At 42.5% G+C, this 23,241-nt stretch overlaps 1 protein-coding gene across 1 annotated transcript in view; it reads left to right on the top strand.

Annotated features, from left to right (window-relative positions):
- The window catches only part of rhbdl1 (rhomboid, veinlet-like 1 (Drosophila)), a 61,194-nt gene extending 38,202 nt beyond the window's left edge, over positions 1–22,992 (top strand). Inside the window, exons 6-8 of the mRNA XM_071392184.1 lie at positions 9,968–10,068; positions 13,256–13,316; positions 13,792–22,992. Of these exons, the coding sequence (XP_071248285.1) occupies positions 9,968–10,068; positions 13,256–13,316; positions 13,792–14,063 (434 nt within the window). The 3' untranslated portion in view covers positions 14,064–22,992. The remainder of the gene's footprint in view (positions 1–9,967; positions 10,069–13,255; positions 13,317–13,791) is intronic.
- The last annotated feature ends 249 nt before the right edge of the window (positions 22,993–23,241 follow it).

Genomic DNA, 23,241 nt, shown 5'->3' with positions numbered 1-23,241 from the left:
TGTATTGAAGTAATAATTGAACCATATTGAATTTATATTTTTGAGGATTCGAGGAACACATCTGAGAGTAGCCTGTGTGAAAGTTGCTCCAATTCCATTTTTTTCCCGCGACTTTGAAGAGATCAGAGAGCACTCAGTATGTAATTGCAATTTCTTGGAACCACAAAAAAATGAGGCAATATGGATCTTTACAAGTCTTCAGCTGCTGCACTCACTTCATCAAGCGTCGAATCCTCCAGCAATCCATGTAAAATAGAACCGCGAGTGTCGGAGGGAAAGGGGGGGATAAATGACTCAGGAAACGCACTCCGATTTCCATCTGTCATCTGATGATGATCACCACTGCCACCACAGGCTGACAGGGCACTCTTTAAGGACACGCACGCACGCACACACGCACACACACACACACACACACACACACACACACACACACACACACACACACACACACACACACACACACACACATACACACACACACACACACAGAATATGAATGGAATAGGCATTATAGATGAATGCCCGCACAATTTTATTTTATCAACCCTTTTTCATTTCTGCTAATTTCCATAATTAGTGAAGGCTGACGGTGTCCCTGTGAACAACTGCCACTGTGATTAACTGCTTAAAATTCTGTCTTACTTCACTTTGGCGGGTACAGTAGAACAACAGTGAGGACACACTGTGACATGTTGTAGTGTGATTGCGATATCTGTATAGATTGCACAGTTTAAAAAACACATTTGTGACAAAACTCAGTTTTATTTTGTAATTCGAGACAATAATTTGAGTGAGGAGAGGTTTTATCAAATTTTTTGCTGTAAATGCTTTGACAATGTGTGCCTACCCAACTAGACAGTACCTGCTACCCATATCATTACGTATAAATATAGTGACACCGAAGAGATACTTCACGTCTACATTTATCCACTCCAGTCTCTATCTGGCCACATTAGCTTTTTGACCCCATCATGTACTTTGCCGGTGTCTGAAACGCCTTTGCTTAACCAATCAGGTTACGTTCACAGTCTAGCAGAGGAATTGGCCCATAGCCAAGCTATGCAGATTTCTAACTAGACTTTTCTTATGAATACAGGACCATATAGTCACAAAAATGTTTTTAATAAAATGTATTTGTCACATGCGCCGAGTACAATTGGGTGTAGACTTTACCGTAAAATGATTACTTATGATCCCTTTCCCAACAATGCAAAGTAAAAGTAAGAACATTTTGCAAATAACACAAAAAAATAAAATGTAACACAATAAAAACTAAATAACGAGGTTATATACAAGGAGTACCGGTACCGAGTCAATGTTCAGGGGTGCGAAGTAGTTGAGGTAGTTGAGGTTATATGTACATGTAGGTAGGGGTAAAAGTGACTAGGCAATCAGGTTAGCTAATAAATAGAGTAGCAGCAGCATATGTGAAGAGTGTGAAAATGTGTCTGTGTGTGTGTGTGGTGTCAATATGCATGTGTGTGTGTGTGTGTGTGTGAGTGTATGTAGTGTGTGTGTATGTGTATGCGTATGTGTGTGTTGGAGTGTCATTGTAGTATGTGTGAGTGTGAGTCCAGTGAGTGTGCATAGAGCCAGTGCAAGAATACCAGTGGGGGAAAAAAAGGGGTAGCCATGTGATTAACTGTTCAACATTCTTATGGCTTGGGGGTAGAAGCTGTTCAGGAGCCTTTTGGTCCCAGACTTGGCACTCCAGCACCGCTTGCCGTGCGGTAGCAGAGAGAACAGTCTATGACTTGGGTGGCTGGAGCCTTTGACACTTCTGACACCGCCTGGGTTGTAGGGAGCTTGGCCCCAGTGACGTACTGGGCCATACGCACCACCCTTTGTAGCGCCTTGCGGTCAGATGCCAAGCAGTGGCCATACCAAGTGTTGATGCAGCCAGTCAAGATGCTCTTAGCGTTGCAGCTGTAGAACTTTTTGAGGATCTGAGGGCCCATGGCAAATCTTTTCAGCCTCATGAGGGGGAAGAGGCGCTGTTGTGCCCTCTTCATTACTGTGTTGGTGTGTTTGTGCCATGATAGGTCCTTAGTGATGTGGACACCGAGGAACTTGAAACTCTCGACCGTCTCCATTACAGCCCTGTGAATGGGGGAGTGCTCAGCCCTCAGCTCCTTTGTCTTGCTGACGTTGAGGGGGAGGTTGTTGTCCTGGCACCACACTTCCAGGTCTCTGACCTCCTCCCTGTAGGCTGTCTCATCATCATCAGTGATCAGGCCCACCGCAGTCGTGTCGTCAGCACACTGAATGATGTTGTTGGAGTCGTGCGCATCCACACAGTCGTGGGTGAACAGGGAGTACAAAAGGGGACAAAGCACGCACACCTGAGGGGCCCCAGTCAGCGTGGCGGATGTGTTGTTGCCTACCCTCACAACCTGTGGGCGGCCCGTCAGGTAGTCCAGGATCCAGTTGTAGAGGGAAATGTTTAATCCCAGATTCCTTAGATTAGTGATGAGATTGGAGGGCACTATTGTGTTGAACTCTGAGTTGTAGTTAATGAACAGCAGTCTCATGTAGGTGTTCCTTTTGTCCAAGTGGGAAAGGGTAGTGTGGAGTGCAATAGAGATTGTATAATCTGTGGGGCGGTATGCGAATTGGAGTGGGTCCAGGGTGTCTGGGATGATGGTGTTGATGTGAGCCATGACCAGCCTTTGAAAACTTTTCATGGTGTTGGGTTCTGAGAATATGAAATATACTTATTCATGTCACTGAGGGAGAGAGGGTAATGTATAACGTTTACATTATATCAGGGATCCTATTGAAAGACTGAGTGCAGAGAAGCGATCACGTGGCAGGTATTGATGGATTAGTGATGAAGGGGTGTCGAGGTCAGGTCAGGTCACGTTAAGGGAGGAAGAAAAGTGTTTGGCCCATATCACTTAGTGTCCTGCCTAGCAGTAAAATATACAATGTTTGTACAGATGTGTAGGAGGAGACTCAGCCTAGGAGGAAAGGTTAAATACCAGTGCTTGTGTGAAAATGTTTTTGTCCTGTGCAGCTGTATTGATCCTCATGGAAGAATAAACTTGGTTGAGCTTTCATAGTGTCCGCTGAGTTTTTTACTCTGAGAATTAAAACCTAACAATGGCTACAGATGTGAGTGCTTCAGGTCGATAGTCCTATAGACAGGTTACCTTGGTGTTCTTGGGCACAGGGACTATGGTGGTCTGCTTGTAACATGTAGTTACTACAAGTTGGGTCAGGGAGAGGTTGAAAATGTCAGTGAAGACACTTGCCAGCTGGTCAGCGTATGAGTACGAGTCCTGGTAATCCATCTGGCCCTACAGCCTTTTGAATATTAACCTGTTTAAAGGTCTTACTCACATTGGCTACGGGAAGCATGATCACACAGTCGTCCGGAACAGCTGGTGCTCTCATGCATCAGTGTTGCTTGCCTCGAAGTGAGCATAGAGGGTATTTAGCTCGTCTGGTAGGCTTGCGTCACTGGACAGCTCGCAGCTGGGTTTCCCTTTTGTAGTCTGTAATAGTTTGTAAGCCCTGCCACATCCGATGAGTGTCAGAGCCGGTGTTGTAGGATTCGATCCTGGTCCTGTATTGACACTTTGCCTGGTTGATGGTTCATTAGAGGGCGTAGCAGGATTTCTTATAAGCGTCTGGATTAGTGTCCCGCTCCTTGAAAGTGACAGCTCTAGCTTTTAGCTCAGTGCGGATGTTGCCTGTAATCCATGACTTCTGGTTGGGATTTGTATGTATGGTCACTGTAGGGAAGACATCGTCAATGCACTTATTAATGAAGATGATGACTGATGTGTTAAACTCCTCCATGCCATCAGATGAATCCTAGATCATATTCCAGTCTGTGCTAGCGAAACAGTCGTGTAGCTAAGTATGCGCTTCATCTGACCTCTTCCGTATTGATACTGGTACTTCCTGTTTGAGTTTTTGGTTGTAAGCAGGAATCAAGAGGATAGCGTTATGGTCAGATTTGCCAAATGGAGGGTGATGGAGAGCTTTGTATGCATCTCTGTGTGTGGAGTAAAGGAGATCTAGTGTTTTTTTCACCTCTAGTTGCACAGACGACATCCTGGTAGAAATGAGGTAACACAGATTTCAGTTTTCCTGCATTAAAATCACCGGCCACTAGGAGCGTCGCCTCTGGGTGAGCATTTTCTTGTTTGCTTATGGCACATACAGCTCGTTGAGTGCGGTCTTAGTGCCAGCATCGGTTTGTGGTAATAAATAGACAGCTCTTGGTAAATAGTATGGTCTACAACTTATCATGAGGTATTCTTACTCAGGCAATCAGAACCTTGAGACTTCCTTAATATTAGATTTTGCGCATCAGCTGTTGTTAACAAAGAGACGCACACCCCCTCCCCTGAGCTTACACAAAGCTGCTGTTCTGTTCTGCCGATGTATAGAAAAATATCTAGATATCTAGATTTATATTTTCCATGTCCTTGTTCAGCCACGACTCAGAGAAAAATAGGATATTACAGTTCATCAGATCGCGTTGATAGGATAGCCTCGAACGGAGCTCGTCCAGTTTATTCTCCAGTGATTGCACGTTCGCCAGTAGAACAAAGAGTAGACGCGGTTTATCCACTCTCCGACACAGTCTCGTCAGATGTCCCGCACGCTGGCCTCTATAGCACCCCCTCCTCCTTCTCTGAGTGTCGAGGATTTGGATCTGGTCTGGGATAATGGTCTTTCGCCTCCGACTCATTGAAGTAGAAGTCCTCATCCAAATCGAGTTAGTGACAGCTGTTCTGATGTCCAGAAGCCCTTTTCGGTCATAGGAAACGATGGTGGAAACATTATGTACAATAAAGGGAAAAATTAGCACAAAATAATACACAAATAGCAATTGGTCGAGTGCCCGTAAAACATCCGCTTTCCCTTCCAGCGCCATTATCATTATCTTTTATGGAATTGATTAAATCATCCAACTGACTGGTCTGTGTAGCGTGTACGGTGCCTTCAGAAAGTATTCATACCCCTTGACTTATTCCGCATTTTGTTGTGTTACAGCCTGAATTCAAAATGGATTAAATATTGTAAGAAAATATTTTTAAAAACATAAATATTCACACCCCTGAGTCAATAAATGTTAGAATTACTTTTGACAGCAATTACAGCTATGAGTCTTTCTGGGTAAGTCTATAAGAGTTTTACACACCTGGATTGTACAATATATATCTGCACATTAATCTTTTAAAAATTCTTCAAGCTCTTTCAAGTTGGTTGATCCTTGCTAGACAGCAATTTTCAAGTCTTGCCAAAGATTTTCAAGCCGATTTAAGTCAAAATTGTAACTAGGCCACTAAGGAACATTTAATTTAGTCTTGGTAAGCAACTTCAGTGTACAATGCCTTCAGACAGTATTCAGACCATTTGACTTTTTCCACATTTTGTTCGGTTACAGCCATATTCTACAATTCTTTTTTATGTCCTCATCAATCTACACACAATACCCCATAACGACAAAGCAAAAACAGTTTTAAAAATCTTTTGCCAATTTATTTAAAAAAAAACGGAAATATCACAATTATTCAGAGCGTAGCTGCACAGCTATTTTCATGTCTCTCCAGAGATGTTCGATCGGGCTCTGGCTGGGCCACTCAAGGACATTCAGAGACTTGTCCCGAAGCCACTCCTGCGTTGTCTTGGCTGTGTGCTTAGGGTCGTTATCCTGTAGGAAGATGAACCTTCGCCCCAGTCTGAAGTCCTGAGCACTTTGGAGCAGGTTTTCATGAAGGATCTCTCTGTACTTTGCTCCGTTCATCTTTGCTTCGATCCTGACTAGTCTCCCAGTCCCTGCCGCTAAAAAACATCCCGGCAGCATGATGCTGCCACCACCATGCTTCACCGTAGGGATGGTGGCAGGTTTCCTCCAGACTTGGCATTCAGGCCAAATAGTTAAATCCTGGTTTCATCAGACCAGAGAGTCCTTTAGGTGCCTTTTGGAAAACTCCAAGCGGGCTGTCGTGCCTTTTACTGAGGAGTGGCTTCCGTCTGGCCACTCTACCATAAAGGCCTAATTGGTGGAGTGTTGCAGAGATGGTTGTCCTTCTGGAAGGTGCTCCCATCTCCACAGAGGAACTCTGGAGCACTGTCAGTGTGACCATCGGGTTCTTGGTCACCTCCCTGACCAAGGTCCTTCTCCTCTGATTGCTCAGTTTGGCCGGGCAGCCAGCTCTAGGAAGAGTCTTGGTGGTTCCAAACTTCTTCCATTTAAGAATGATGGAGGCCACTGTGTTCTTGGGGACCTTCAATGATGCATAAATGTTTTGGTACCCTTCCCCAGATCTGTGCCTCAACACAATCCTGTCTCGGGGCTCTATGGACAATTCCTTCGACCTCATGGCTTGGTTTTTACTCTGACATGCACTGTCAACTGTGGGACCTTATATAGACAGGTGTGAGCCTTTCCAAATCATGTACAATCAATTGAATGTACCACAGGTGGACTCCAATCAAGTTTTAGAAACATCTCAAGGATGGAATGGAAACAGGATGCACCTGAGCTCAATTTCGAGTCTCATAGCAAAGGGTCTGAATACTTATGTAAATAAGGTATTTCTGTTTTTCAGTTTTAATACATTTGCTAAAATGTCTCAAACACCTGTTTTCGCTTTACCATTATGGGGTATTGTGTGTAAACTGAGGAAATTGTTTTATTTAAATCATTTTAGAATAAGGCTATAACGTAACAAAATGTTGAAAAAGTCAAGGGTCCTGAATACTTTCTGAAGGCATTGTATTTTTGTCCTTGGGTTTTAGGTTATTGTCCTGCTGAAAGGTGAATTTGTCTCCCATTGTCTGTTGGAAAGCAGACGGAACCAGGTTTTTCTCTAGGATTTTGCCTGTACTTAGTTCTATTCCATTTGTTTTGTATCCTAAAAAACTCCCTAGTCCTTGCCGATGACAAAAATACCCATAACCCATAACACAATTCAGCCACCACCATGCTTGAAAATAACATATATGGTATTCAGTGATCTATTGTGTTGGGTTTGACCCAAACATAACGCTTTATATTCAGGACATAAACTTAATTTCTTTGCCACATTTTTTGCAGTTTTACTTTTGTTCCTTATTGCAAACAGGATGCATGTTTTGGAATATTTTTTATTCTGTACAGATTTACTTCTTTTCACTCTGTGATTTAAGTTAGTACTGTGGAGTAACTACAATGTTGTTGATCCATCCTCAGTTCTCCTATAACAGCCATTCAACTTTGTCATTGTTCTAAAGTCACCATTTGCCTCATGGTGAAATCCCTGAGCGGTTTCCTCCTTCTCCGTAAACTGAGTTAGGAAGGATGCCTGTTTCTTTGTAGTGACTGGGTGTATTGATACACCATCTAAAGTGTAATTAATAACTTCACCATGCTCAACTGGATATTCAATGTCTGCTTTTATTTATTTTACCCATCTACCAATAGATGCCCTTCTTTCGAGGCATTGGAAAACCTCCCTCGTCTTTGTGGTTTAATCTGTGTTTAAAATTCATTGCTCGACTGAGGGACCTTACAGATAATTGTACGTGTGGGGTACAAAGATGAGGTAGTCATTCAAAAATCATGTTAAACACTATTTTTGCTCATAGAGTCCATGCAATTTACGTGACTTGTTAAGCAAATGTTTACTCCTGAACTTATTTAGGCTTAACATAACAAAGGGGTTGAATAATTATTGACTCGAGGCATTTCAGCTTTTCATTTTTAATACATTTTTAAACATTTCTAAAAACATAATTTCACTTTGACCTCAGTGTGTAAGCCAGTGACACAAAATCTACATTTAATCCATTTTAAATTCTGGGTGTAACACAACAAAATGAGGAAAAAGTCAAGGTGAGTGAATACTTTCTGAAGGCACTGATTAAATTGTGCAAGTAATTTTGGGAAGCCAATTACATGTATCTTCCAGAGTAATGCCAGGCGTTTGTTATATAAGGTCAATGGCATTCATTGACAGTTTTCTTGAGCACCCCTAAACAAATTACAAATGTAATTCAATGCTCCACTTGATCTTATTTCTATAACACTTTCAGTCATTTGTGACAGAGAACGTAGTATGTGGACACCCGTTCAAATCAGTGGATTTGGTTATTTCAGTCACACCCGTTGTTGACAGGTGTATAAAATCGAGCGCACAGCCATGCAATCTCCATAAAAAAACATTGACAGTAGAATGACCCGTACTGAAGAGCTCAGTGACTTTCAACGTGGCACCGTCATAGGATGCCACCTCAACAACAAGTCATTTCTTCAAATTTCTGCCCTGCTAGAGCTGCCCCTGTCAACTGTAAGTGCTGCTATTGTGAAGTGGAAACTTCTAGGAGCAACATCGGCTCCTCAGCGAAGTGGTAGGCCACACAATCCTACAGAACGGGAATGCCGAGTGCTGAAGCTTGATAGCCTGTAAAAATCATCTGTCCTCGGTTACAATTCTCACTACCGAGTTCCAAACGGCCTCTGGAAGCAACATCAAGCACACAAACTGTTCGTCGGGATCTTCATGAAATGGGTTCCATGGTCGAGCAGCAGCACACAATCATAAAATCACTGTGCTCAATGCTAAGCTTCGGCTGGAGTGGTGTAAAGCTCGCCACTATTGGACACTGGAGCAGTGGAAACACGTTCTCTGGAGTGATGAATCATGCTTCACCATCTGGCAGTCTGACGGACAAATCTGGGTTTGGTGGATGAAAAAAAAGCACCTTTATTTAACTGGGCAAGTCAGTTAAGAACACATTCTTATTTACAACGACGGCCTACCTTGGAACAGTGGGTTAACTGCCTTATTCAGGAGCAGAACGATATATTTCTACCTTGTCAGCTCAGGGATTTGATCCAGCAACCTTTCTGTTACTGACCCAACACTCTAACCACTAGGCTACCTGCCACCCCCTGGATGCCAGGAGAATGCTACCTGCCCCAGTGCATAGTGCCAACTGTAAAGTTTGGTGGAGGAGGAATAATGTTCTGGGTTCTGTTTTTCACGGTTTGGGCTAGGCCCCTTAGTTCCAGTGAAGGGAAATCTTAACGCTAAACTTTGTGGCAACAGTTAGTGTAATCTTTCCTGCTTCAGCATGACAATGCCCCCGTGCACAAAGCGAGGTCCATACAGAAATGATTTGTCTGCACAGAGCCCTGACCTAATCAAACACCTTTGGGATGAATTGTAAGACCGACTGCGAGCCAGGCCTAATCACTGCCGACCTCACTAGTGCTCTTGTGGCTGAATGGAAGCAAGTCCCCGCAGCAATGTTCCAACATCTAGTGGAAAGCCTTCCCAGAAGAGTGGAGGCTGTTATGGCAGCAAAGGGGGGGACCATATCCATATTAATGCCCATGATTTTCTAAAGAGATGTTCGACGAGCAGGTGTCCATATACTTTTGACCATGTAGCGTATCAGAAGCCAATGCTTCAGTATAATCTACATGGGATCAAGAGGACATTATAGTATCGTAGCAAGAGTACGTCATAGATAAACCCTCCTATTATGGTCTCCATGTAGTATGTGTAGATTATGGTCTTTGTAGCTGCCCAATTTAATGTGTCTAAGTACAGTATATAAGATAACATTTGTGACTATGGTATTTTTTGTTTAACGTGACTGTTCTGTTTTATGAGCCTGGTGGTGGTGCTGGCAGCTATAGTGTAAGCATGTGCACAGCAGCGAAAAGCAGTATGCGGGTGTATAGATATAAAGAGGGCAAGTCAAGGTCAACTGACAACAGACAGACAGGATGTGTTCTTTTGGGTTCAGGGGGATGCTGGGAGGAAGGTGACTGAAATTGCTATGGTGATGATGAGTAACCTAACCTTCTCTCTCTTTTTCCTCCCTCTCCCAACATTTTCCTCTATCTTTTTCACTCATGCGCTCTCTTTCTGAACATTTCTCTCCTTCCGTCTCTCTTTCTCTCTCTCTCTCCTCTCCCCCTCTTTCTCTCTCTCCATTTCTCTCTCTCCAGGTTCCCTGACGGTGTCCATCACAGACATGCGTGCTCCAGTGGTGGGGGGCTCCGGGGGTGTCTACGCTCTGTGCTCGGCGCATCTGGCCAACGTCGTCATGGTAACTGCCGTCATCGTCGCCTTCATTGTCACAGTTGATAACGGTATCAATGGAGACCAAAATGTCAGAAAAATCCCGTTAAGAGAGTTTCTCCTCCACACAACATCCTTCTGTTTTTGTTTTGTGTTTAGAGAGACTCTTGTGCTTGCCGCCATCAAGCTCTGCAGGTGTGAGTGGGATGTACAATGGGAGCGATGAGCTTTAGTAAGGATTCCATTCCAGAGAGCGCACACAGAGAGTGGGTCCCTATCAATATGATGAGATAAGGACTTTTTATAACCGGCTAACAAGCACTTTTTTTGGATAAGAGCCATCGAATATTCCAGAACCCCCATGATCAGAGCTTGTCAGAAAGGAACTCTGCATTGGGCTATTGACTTGACTTGAAAAGCTGTTTTGATTCCACCCTTGATCTGTTATTCATTGTTTTCCTTTGTAATTTATTCTTAACACCTCTCTATTTAGAAGTGCCAAACTCTATGCATATGGGAATATTAAAGGCTATGTCAATCTGTTCCTCAATACTCCCTAGGTGCCTGGTCTGCCAAATGTCTCCGCAACAGAAAACATAAAATGTGCGATCACACTCTGTGTGTGTGTGTGTGTGTGTGTGTGTGTGTGTGTGTGTGTGTGTGTGTGTGTGTGTGTGTGTGTGTGTGTGTGTGTGTGTGTGTGTGTGTGTGTGTGTGTGTGTGTGTGTGTGTGTGTGTGTGTGTGTGTCAGCATCAGTGTGCCTGGATGTGCGATGTCTCAGCACATTCTGTCAGACGACTCAGGGCTGTGTAAGATCTGATGAATCACTCTTAGTAGAGAAGGCCTTCACTACAGGCAAAAGAGATGCCAGCAAAAGTCGAACTCAAAATGCATCAGCGGCCCCAGAGTAAAGAGTTTAACCTTTGACCTCTACTCCCAGCAAACTTAGCGTCTGTTGTTTATTATGCCTGGCCCTCGGGTTTGTTTTTTCATCTTTGCGTCTCAGGGGGCGGAAGCGTTTTTACTCCAGTAGACCTCATCTATCTGTCCAAAAGCTTTTATCGTCAGTTATTTGGATGAGACGGTTGAACAGAGGTTTTGTCTCACTGCTGTCAAGGCCATCAAAATGATTTATGTTAAATCAGCCGAATGCCTCTTCATCTCTACATTAAAGTTCAGACTGAACAAGAAATCTGCACCTCTCCTGGTTGAATTAACACTTTAATTAGTCCTCCCGCGGGTAACTAGACTCGCCATTAACCTTTTATGTACTGTATGTTGATCTTATAATTTATTGAAAACTTAAGTGTCATATACTCATCCAAGGTTAGTGAGAAGAATTTTCAATTATATTCACCCCATTGCCTGTGTGTGTGTGTGTGTGTGTGTGTGTGTGTGTGTGTGTGTGTGTGTGTGTGTGTGTGTGTGTGTGTGTGTGTGTGTGTGTGTGTGTGTGTGTGTGTGTGTGTGTGTGTGTGTGGAGTGTAAATGGGTCGTTCCACCAATTAGGTAGCCTTTTAACTTCTTAATGTAATGTAACTTGGGGGTAAAAAATGTTATATTTCACCTCATTTTAACATTCTGTCATAAAGAGCACTTGTTCAACTTAATAAAGTTTATAATTATATTTATTTAAAATAAAAAAACATGTTTTCCCATCTCGAGAGGTTAAATAAAGAAATGACTATAGTAATGTAAGTCGCTCTGGATAAGAGCGTCTGCTAAATGACTTAAATGTAAATGTAAATAAAGTAACAGGGTTTAAAACGTCATCTTAAATAATCCATAACTCCCCGTGTGACAGGGGGAATGGAAGCCTGTTGTGTTCAACGGGGAGGGGCAATTGAATGCAAGCATCACACATTTTTATTTTATTGTTAAAACATTTCCAGCATGTCTATCTATGGGTAACAGGGTTGACGTTTTATGCTCGACCCGCTCAGTTTTCCACCACAAAACACAAGAAAATGGACAAAAAGCGTAGAACCAGCTCACCTGCTTTTACGCTATGATTTCACTAGTGTAGATGTTTTCTTTTTTATTGAGCAACAAGCAAAATAAAATAAATAGGATGAAATGAGATTAGCATTGCTCATAAGAATGAAGAACTTTTGAAAACAGACATTTCTTGTAAATGATGTACCACTTCCTCTCGATTCGGCCCATACCTGGCACGAACACGTGACCTCTGCCTTAAACACGTGTGACGGCCCTCCTCAAGCGTCTTAGCCGAACGCGCCACCTCAAAAGCTAGCTAATGAGGCAATGCAAGCGGGACACTTAATGCCGAGGAGTAGGTTTCACACATCCCCATGTGCCTACACTAACATCGTCTTGATGTAGAAATTCCAAAGAAAAGCATTCCGTTTTTAGAATTCTGTACAAAAGCACCCCATTATCCCCTTGTCTTTATGGAGGTACAGCTTCACTTCAATCCCTAAGCTTGGTATTGATAGGCAAAATGGAGGACACACTTCTCTCCATTGAGAGCACCTGCATGTAAAACAAACTTCAGCAAGGAAAAAATAAGGGAAAGTGAGCGTCTCTATCACGTGAGCGCCCCCCTTCTCCCTTCCTTATTTATGCTGCTTGGTTGACCTCCCCCTACTCTGACACTTGTCATTTATTTGTGGTATTATTGCACTTTTATGAGGCCCTGCCGTCCCATAGACGAATAGGCCGAGTTGTGTGTATAGGCCTGCACTTTATTGACTTTCTTTAGGATCTTTAATCTTGCGTGGCACTCGGCTTTGCCTGCCTGGCTTCCTCTGCAGAGAGCAAAACACTACTGCTTCCTCCCGGTCTCCCAGGACCTAGAGGATATGAAGAGGGACGAGATTGGTGCAATCCTTCATCCTGGGTAATAAATATGTTATTCTGAGGCAGAAACCTTTTGTATTATCCCAGGAGGAACACAGGGTGTTTTATTGGGCCGTTCTCACCCTCCGTAAAGCTATCTTAACCCTGATTAATAGAATGGCAGCGAGGTGGAACCACCGATTGGAGAGCAGCCAGGTGTATAATCATGTCTCTGTCTAGTAGGCCTGTCCTCATCCTACTTGTATGGAAGTGGATGTCTGATCGCTGTGATTTACACACGTTCCCTACAGAATGCAGAGATGGTGGAGATACTCACTGTGTAAGCTGTAAATATACAGGTCTTTGGGAACTGACTGTTTGTGTTTGACTTGCCGCTTGTCTCTCTGTTTTGCAGAACTGGGCCGGTATGCGGTGTCCATACAAGCTCCTCCGCATGATTCTGGCACTGGTGTGCAGTAAGTTTCATACTATATCCATATAGCCATTCAATATCTACACTATTTTCAAATCAAATTGTATTGGTCACATTCACGTGTTTAGCAGATGTTATTGTGGGTATAGCGAAACGCTTGTGTTATAACTTGAGTGGGCCTTGTAAAATGAGTTGAGGTATTGCTTCAAGTGCAATGGGGAGGAGTGAGTGGCCCTCAGGTTGCAGTTTGGATATGCAGTATTTCGTTCAGAGGATATGACTTATGCTGTATGGCAGGGACTTTTCCCAATTCACTACGACTTTCGTCAGTGTGCAATATGTCCCGTCCGTCTGTCCCGCGTCGGACTTCCCCATACCTCAGTCTAGTGTATCCTTAGCCAGCCCGTCTCTTTAAACATAGCCTTAGCCTTAGCAAAGCCTTAGTCTTGGACTGTACTCAAAACTCTATCTGCCAAATCCCACATTTCCACTCATATTGATGACTTCTTCCATTGCAGTGAGTTCGGAGGTGGGCCGTGCCGTGTGGCTGCGCTTCTCCCCGCCCCTGCCCTCCTCGGGGCCCCAGCCCAGCTTCATGGCACACCTGGCGGGGGCGGTGGTGGGCATCAGCATGGGCCTGCTCATCCTGCGCAGCTACGAGGAGAGCCTGCAGAAGCAGTGCTCCTGGTGGGTCATCCTCTTCTCCTTCATCACCTTCCTTCTCTTCGCCATCTTCTGGAACATCTTCGCCTACGAGCTGCTGGGGGTGCAGCTTCCACCCGCTCCCTGACACCAAGAAGCTCTCTCTCACTCCATTACATTTTCCCTCTCACTGTCACATGTCAAGACCCAGCGCCTTCGCCGTATCCTTTTCCTGTCCGCTCAGCCAACCTCCCCGGCAACACCATTCAAAACACAGGAAGTTATTTAATTCAAAACTGTACAGAGCAGGAATATTTTTTCCCAATGTACCCATATCATCATAGAATGATCTCTGTTTTGTGGTGGGAGGGAACTTGGTAGCAATATATGCAGGTGAAAGATGTGTAGCTGTCTTCATATTCTCATTGTGGAGCATCCCTTTTGTCTTTTGTGTTGAAGCTCAACCCAGCTTCAGGTCGAACCTGTCAGAGAGCCATTTTGATTAACACCATGCAGCGTCAGCTCTCCTTTGCGTTCAGAGTGACCCTTGAGGTGCTTCTTACTGGACAGATGTGTGTTCTGTCAGTATTCCTCACTGCCCCTTTTAAAGACATGAGGCAGAAGGACACCAGTGTTCTACTGCTCAACATGCACCTAAACACTAGATCTACACTGTGGAATAAGAATAGGAATTCACAGGAATAGGTATTACATGTAACAAGGCATGCAGCTAGGGAGGTGGAAAAGACAGAGAAGAAAAAAAATCTATGCTGAAACCGTGATATCCTATTTCCCCACCATCACCACTGTGGTGCTCATGTCCCTAGTAGCCATTGTCACTCTCATTTTCCACCCAACCTAAATGCTTCAGCAGGTTAGCATAATCTCTAGCAGTACCATACCCTAGCCTGCTAAAGCACCAGCATCTCATCTAGCTCATGCTCTAAGGTCCAAACTGAGACGTGTGCTCTTTACACCCCGGACACACCAACCCGCACCCTTCTCCTGTGTCACCGTCTCCAAGAACAACCACTGCCTGATGCTGTAAGTCAGCGCGGGAACGCAAAGAGAGCGACACAGGCCTCTGTCTATTCTCACTCTAACAGACGGAACTGGGGAGGGCAACGGACATGTCATCATCGCCTGACCTCTGACCTTCGTGTCCCAGCGGGCATTGGGTTCAGTCTGTCAAAGCCCAGTCTATACCTCAGTGTCTCATTCTTAGGGACTGTATACTTTTGTAAAGGAATGTACACATAAAAAGGAGTGTTAATCATTTATTTCTGTTTCTTTCTTGTTTGGGAAAACAAAAGAAGAATGTTTCAAATGGTGCAGACGTAATGCTATGATTGATGTTCTTATGATTACTCTTACTATACAGCTTTGATCCTCTGAAAGTAAATCGACAGCAGACATCCCTGGTTACTATGATGAATGAACATCATTGAAGAAAGTTACACTCGTCTTTATGAATCTTAGTGCTTTACAGAATAAGCCATAGAAGAACCAATTCAACGTAGAAATGGAAAACAAAGGCAGAGTGAAAACAGTGACTGTTTGCTGGTATATGCTTCGGTGAACTTTCTGCCGTGTAGTCCTCATTGGTAATGTCAAAGCTGATAATAAAATATGTCATATGAGTTATGTGGCAAATGAGACAGGATGACAAAGCCAAACTGTGCAAGAATATGCTTGAGAAATGCTGGACTGTCGCTCTCAGGCGACATTAGATATTTGTTGATAAACACATCTTAAAACCTTGGTTGCCAGATAGAATATTTAGACACACGTTACTGCATGGTTGCCAGATTCCAAATCCCCCCAGTGTGGTGATGCCTGACGACAGTCTTTTTTGGTTAATGACACATTTTGGATAGAGAAACCTGCCACAAATTAGCTCATTGACTGAATCAAGAAAATGCTAGGCTTTGACTAATCTTGAAATTCCATTCACTTATTTAATTTCTGTATACTTTTTTTTTCAGTCTGTAGTCTATTTAATTTGGAATGTTTCTTCTGACTGCTTTAGAAAACTTTTAGAGTTGCCAATGTTGACAGTTGGTCTCAGACATTATCCTCAGCATACATGATTATGTCACTGACAGATGATACAGGCATACTGAGTGTGCCATAACGAATAACTTTATGAAAGGTGAATTCTATCTAAGAGGAGGATAATTGTGCCTCGTAAGCTAAAGAATCCATAGCACATTAACCCAGAAAAGGCATAGGGCTGATGAAAGGGCTATAAACTAAATACCGATGTTATTGTAAAACACATAAAACTGTTAAAAGGTCCAATGCAGCCATTTTTATCTCAATATCAAATAATTTCTGGTTAACAATTAAGTACCTAACTGTGATTGTTTTAAAGTAAAATTGAAAAAATTCACTTCTTAGCAAAGAGCAATATCTCAACTAATTTTGCTAGTACTGAGTGAGGAGTGGAAAACTGAAAACTAGCTGTTATTTTCAGAGAGGTTCTTATGGGTCTATTAACAAATTTACTGCCTGGTGATGACACCAGGCAGGCCAAAACTCCATCCCACCAAAACAGGCAGACATTTCAGGTGGTCTTTCAAACAGCTCTTACACGAAAAAGGCATTATCATAATTTTCACAGTATTATTCCAACCTCATAGCGTGGAAATATACTGTATATAAAACAAAGGAGAATCGCATTTTTGACTGCACTAAACGACTAAAGGGGTGACAAAAGCTGAAGTACAAGGTACAAGCTTCTATTTCCCCACCCTTAAAAACGCACCCAGGTCTCAGTTAAAGCAGGCTTTTTAATTGTATTTTTAAATCACTGTATGTCTAATAAATCACTGTACGTGTTTATTTTATAAAAATAACTCAAAATATATGTTTTATCATTTATTTCTCCGAGACTCTTTTTGCCATTGAAATGCTCAGTCTGATTGTGCGGGCGTGTCAATACGAATGTAAATATATTTACATATACAGTCCTGATTGGCGTATAGGATCTTCTAGACTCCAGAGCCTACCCCTCTTACCCCTTCAAAGTAGGAGGCATAGAGATCCTATTTAATGACTAATCCCTCAATGTTCCAGAATGGGGTGAAATGGCAGCCATTTTGGTCAGGGAGAAATCCAAACCAGTCTAATTGGAGTTAATGGCAGTAAAGGAATAGGTGATGTATTTTCTGCTTTTCCTTATGCAGGAAAATAAAAGTAAGGCATGTGATATATCAGAAGTTGTTTAATAGAAATACTGCCATATACAGTATGTACAGTTGAAGTCGAAGGTTTACATACACTTAGGTTGGAGTCATTAAAACTCGTTTTTCAACCACTCCACAAAATTATTGTTAACAAACTATAGTTTTCACAAGTCGGTTAGGACATCTAGTTTGTGCATGACACAAGTAATATTTCCAACAATTGTTTACAGACAGCTTATTTCACTTATAACTCATTGTATCACAATTCCAGTGGGTCAGAAGTTTACATACACTAAAGTGACTGTGCCTTTAAACAGCTTGGAAATTCCAGAAAAGGATGTCATGGCTTTAAAAGCTTCTGATAGACTAATTGACATCATTTGAGTCAATTGGAGGTGTACCTGTGGATGTATTTCAAGGCCTACCTTCAAACTCAGTGCCTCTTTGCTTGACATCATGGGAAAATCAAAAGAAATCATCCAAAACCTCAGAAACAAAAATTGTAGACCTCCACAAATCTGATTCATCCTTGGGAGCAATTTCCAAATGCCTGAAGGTACCGCGTTCATCTGTACAAACAATAGTATGCAAGTATAATCACCATGGGACCACGCAGCCGTCATAGCGCTCAGGAAGGAGAGGCGTTTTGTCTTCTAGAGATGAACGTACTTTGGTGCGAAAAGTGCAAATCAATCCCAGAACAACAGCAAAGGACCTTGTGAAGATGCTGGAGGAAACAGGGACAAAAGTATCTATATCCACAGTAAAACGAGTCCTATATCGACATAACCTGAAAGGCCGCTCAGCAAGGAAGAAACCACTGCTCCAAAACCGCCATAAAAAAGCCTGTCTACAGTTTGCAACTGCACATGGGGACAAAGATCATACTTTTTGGAGAAATGTCCTCTGGTCTGATGAAACAAAAATAGAACTGTTTGGTCATAATGACCATCGTTATGTTTGGAGGAAAAAGGGGGAGGGTTGCAAGCCGAAGATCACCATCCCAACCGTGAAGCACGGGGGTGGCAGCATCATGTTGTGGGGGTGTTTTGCTGCAGGCGGGACTGGTGCACTTCACAAAATAGATGGCATCATGAGGGAGGAAAATTATGTGGATATATTGAAGCAACATCTCAAGACATCAGTCAGGAAGTTAAAGCTTGGTCGCAAATCAGTCTTCTAAATGGACAATGACCCCAAGCATACTTCCAAAGTTGTGGCAAAAGGGCTTAAGGACAACAAAGTCAAGGTATTGGAGTGGCCATCACAAAGCCCTGACCTCAATCCTATAGAAAATTTGTGGATAGAACTGAAAAAACGTGTGCGAGCAAGGAGGCTTACAAACCTGACTCAGTTACACCAGCTCTGTCAGGAGGAATGGGCCAAAATTCACCCAACTTATTGTGGGAGGCTTGTGAAAGGCTAACCGAAACGTTTGACCCAAGTTAAACAATTTAAAGGCAACGCTACCAAATACAAATTGAGTGTATGGTAACTTCTGACCCACTGGGAATGTGATGAAAGAAATAAAAGCTGAAATAAATAATTCTCTCTAGTATTATTCTGACATTTCACATTCTTAAAATAAAGTGGTGATCCTAACTGACCGAAGACAGGGAATTTTTACTAGGATTAAATGTCAGGAATTGTGAAAAACTGAGTTTAAATGTATTTGGCTAAGGTGTATGTAAACTTCAGACTTCAACTGTATACATTGCCTTCGGAAAGTATTCAGACCCCTTGACTTTTCCCACATTTTGTTAGGTTACAGCCTTATTCTAAAATTGATTAAATAGTTTTTTTTCATCATCAATCTACACACAATACCTCATAATGACAAAGCAAAAGCTGGTTTGTAGACAATTCTGCTAATTTATTAAAAATAAACTAAAATATCACATTTACATAAGTATTCAGACCCTTTACTCAGTACTTTGTTGAAGCACCTTTGGCAGCGATTACAGCCCCAAGTCTTCTTTTTTCTGCAGATCCTCTCAAGCTCTGTCAGGTTGGATGGGGAGCGTTGCTGCACAGTTATTTTCAGGTCTCTCCAGAGATGTTTGATCGGGTTCAAGTTTGGCCTCTGCCTGGGCCACTCAAGGACATTCAAAGACTTGTCCCGAAGCCACTCCTGCATTGTCTTGGCTGTGTGCTTAGGGTCGTTGTCCTGTTGGAAGGTGAACCTTCGCCCCAGTCTGAGGTCCTGAGCACTTTGGAGCAGGTTTTCATCAAGGATCTCTGTACTTTGCACCGTTCATCTTTGCCTCGACCCTGACTAGTCTCCCAGTCCCTGTCGCTGAAAAACATCCCCACAGCATGATGCTGCCACCACCATGCTTCACCGTAGGGATGGTGCCAGGTTTCCTCAAAAAGTTCAATCTTGGTTTCATCAGACCAAAGAATCTTGTTTCTCATGGTCTGACAGCCCCCAAGCGGGCTGTCATGTGCCTTTTACTGAGGAGTGGCTTCCGTCTGGCCACTCTACTATAAAGGCCTAATTAGTGGAGTGCTGCAGAAATGGTTGTGCTTCTGGAAGGTGCTCCCATCTCCACAGAGGAACTCTGGAGCTCTGTCAGAGTGACCATTGGGTTCTTGGTCACCTCCCTGACTAAGGCCCTTCTCCCCCGATTGCTCAGTTTGGCCGGGCGGCCAGCTCTAGGAAGAGTCTTGGTGGTTCCTAACTTCTTCCATTTAAGAATGATGGAGGCCACTGTGTTCTTGGAGACCTTCAATGCTGCAGAACATTTTTGGTACCCTTCCCCAGATCTGTGTCTCGACACAATCATGTCTTGGAGCTCTATGGACAATTACTTTGAACTCATGGCTTGGTTTTTGCTCTGACATGCACTGTCAACTGTGGGACCTTATATAGACAGGTGTGTGCCGTTCCAAATCATGTCAAATTAATTAAATTTACCACAGGTGGACTCCAATCAAGTTGTAGAAACATCTCAAGGATGATCAATGGAAACAGGATGCACCTGAGCTCAATTTCGAGTTTCATAGCCAAGGGTCTGAATACTTATGTAAATAAGGTATTTCTGTTTTTTGGCTTTAATAAGTTAGCAAAAATGTAATTATGGGGTATTGTGTGTAGATTGATGAGTAAATTGTTTTATTTAACCCATTTTAGAATACGGCTGTAACGTAACAAAATGTGGAAAAGTTCGAGGGGTCTGAATACTTGCTGAAGGCATATATATATATATATAAATACAGTTTATACAGGTTTTATACCAATTTTCTGTATAAATAGCCTCTAAAATAGACCGTCAAAATGTTTGTTTACTTGGAAAGCTGTGAGTGGTATTATATGATACAACTTGTTGAATTTACAACTTAACTGATTTCAGCCAGTGTATGGCTGTGGATTGACTGCATTGTTTGAATGGCAAACTGGCAGTTAATTTTTAAATTAATGTAATCATTCCTCTAAATCTGGCTGGCTAGCTAGCTAACAAACATACAGTGCATATAAATTCATTGTTTAATACCAAATCTTATCACAGCACTGGCAAACCATGGTCGACTGTGATGTCATGATATGGGCCAAAAATTCCATCCCACCTGATTTTTTTTCAAACAGTTCTTACAGAAAAAGGGCATTATGATAATCTTCACAATTTCAGTGTTATTTCGATCTCATAGTGTTTTAAAAAAAAATCACGTTTTTAACTGCACTGCCCCTTTAAGTTAGTTGATCTTAATGTATGATCAGTCTCAAATAAGTCTCCAATTCTGTATTCATAGACATGCTCATTTTTTCCTCTCTCTTTTCACCATGGCATATGAGGCAGCCGTCAGGGGAAATAAGAAGTGCATATATCCTAATTAAGCAGGCAGAGAAAAGTCGTCAGGAGTGGTTTATTATCCATCTGTAAGCCAAATTACCTGGCCCTAGGCCGCCTCCAAAGACAGCAGCACTAACAACACATCTTCTACAAAAGCCCATCCAATCCCACTCTCCTTTTGGCTATGAAGCTGTCTGCTTTATCCAGACAGCCGAGGATCTGGGGGGAGAGGCATAAACACTGTAATGAAGGAGCAAGTGTCATCTACAGGCTGATATGTGACAACTTTGCCGTGTGCCAAAGTGTGACTGTGAGCGATGCAGGGAGAGGGGGAATAGAGAAAGAGGAATGGAGGTGGCACCACTCATAAAACACCATTGGGGTCGTAAAAGCAGCTGTGTGTGCCTTCATATCTTGTCGTGTGCCCATCACAACGCCTCGGGCGTCGGAAGTGATGTATGGCTGTTATGCAGGGCTCAGTTCTACCAGAACCTGGGGCTCCACCAGTGTAAACATCTCTTCTTCTTTCAGTAAATGTGACAAGCCGCATGATGTTGATTTGATTGCTGTCTTTTGTGTGACATTTTGTTTTCATCTACAAAGGTGGGCCTGGTGAAGAATAGCATGAGTAGAATAGGGGCAGCCAGCCAATCATACAGTATCATGTGATCCATTTTATCAATGATACTCTATTGATTAGACCACCACCACCTCTTTAGTGAGTGGTCTGAAGACCCCGGTCACATATTTGTCAGTGTCCATGAATAGCCTAACATCTTGAAGGTAGTATTGTTGTTGAACCACATCCCAATTAAAGGACGTCACTGTTAAAAGAGAGTGGAACCAACGTACCATCTTGCCATGTGCCCTCCATTTTCCTTGGTTGAGTCAACCCCTTAGTTGACATCATTCTATGGAGCCGTTCTCAAACAACCTTCCCTGTTCATTCCTTCTCTGCTTGTCCGTGTCTAAATGCAACAACTTTTGTAGCAAGCATACTTGAGATTTATACTGTTATTAGATATTCCAGACCCATGTGTTTTGTCATAGGTGAGCTTTTTTTGCACTTGTTGTATCGTGATAAACTGACATGTCATTGTGCCAATATGTTATAGTGCCATTTTGTTCTTTATTTAATGCTTTCGTAGGTATTACCTCCTTACCACAATCCGTTGTGCTCTTACGGATAATGCCTTGTTACATCCAGTGCATCTACACCCTAAACTTGGCTGTTGCGTTTGTGTGTGATTAAAGGCATCAGGTTAGGAGGATCACTGCATCACTGATCTGATCTTTATATTTTATGGATATGTAGATCAACCAACCTTAATGATATCAATATGCAGTATCTGCTTTAAGCTGATGCTTGTGACCAAGCAGGATGCCTTCTCCTAGTATGTGTCAGTGGTGTACTACTTGAACATGGGGTACTGTAATGCAGTACTGTATGAGGCAAGCTACTGTAGCTCATTAGCCAGATAAACTTATTTTCAATAAGAATCGAAGCAAGCAAACCTGCACATTACCTTCTCAGTATCCTTCTAATACAAAGAAACTTGATAGCAGTGGAATCCACACATGGTTTGACCAACATACAACTATCAACAGTTATCCAAGTTGTTTTCATCCATCTCTAGACCATTATAATACCAGTATATGGAGGTTTTGAATGCAGAATATGGTACAATATCATGGATAATTGAGGCAGTTTGGTTTAAGGTCATGTGTGCTGCTGTGGTAGTTTTCACTGGCTGTTATCTTGCATTGATAAAATGGTGCCAAGCTTCGGCAGTTAAGTTTCCAAATCCAGACCAGAGGTTGTACCAATACAGCTTTACAAAAACATTATTTAAAAAAATGAACAAAGAGGCTATTTTTCTCTGGGTCACCAAGAAACAAATGAAAACTAAATTTAATGTAAATATGGATTGTTTATATTAAAGTCCTCATTAAATTATTTCATGATGTATTGTACTTTTTAAATGTTCTGAACTGAACCATTTTCTATTGTATATATTTTGGTTTTATTTTGTACTGTTCATTGTATTTGCTTTAATTTAGGAACAATATGAATAAAGAACAATACTGTGGAAATGTCTCATCATCCCACCGCTATATTTATTATACTAGCCACCTTGTACATACACTACATGACCAAAAGTATGTGGACACCTGCTCGTCGAACATCTCATTCCAAAATCATGGGCATTAATATGGAGTTGGCCCCCCCTTTGCTGCAATAGCAGCCTCCACTCTTCTGGTAAGGCTTTCCACTAGATGTTGCAACATTGCTGCGGGGACTTGCTTCCATTTAGCCACGAGCATTAGTGAGGTTGAGCACTGATTT

This window comes from Salvelinus alpinus, chromosome 3 (assembly GCF_045679555.1).
Source record: "Salvelinus alpinus chromosome 3, SLU_Salpinus.1, whole genome shotgun sequence".
NCBI lineage: Eukaryota > Metazoa > Chordata > Actinopteri > Salmoniformes > Salmonidae > Salvelinus > Salvelinus alpinus.
Note: the sequence above shows the minus strand (reverse complement) of the source record. Positions and strands in the feature narration are given on the sequence as shown.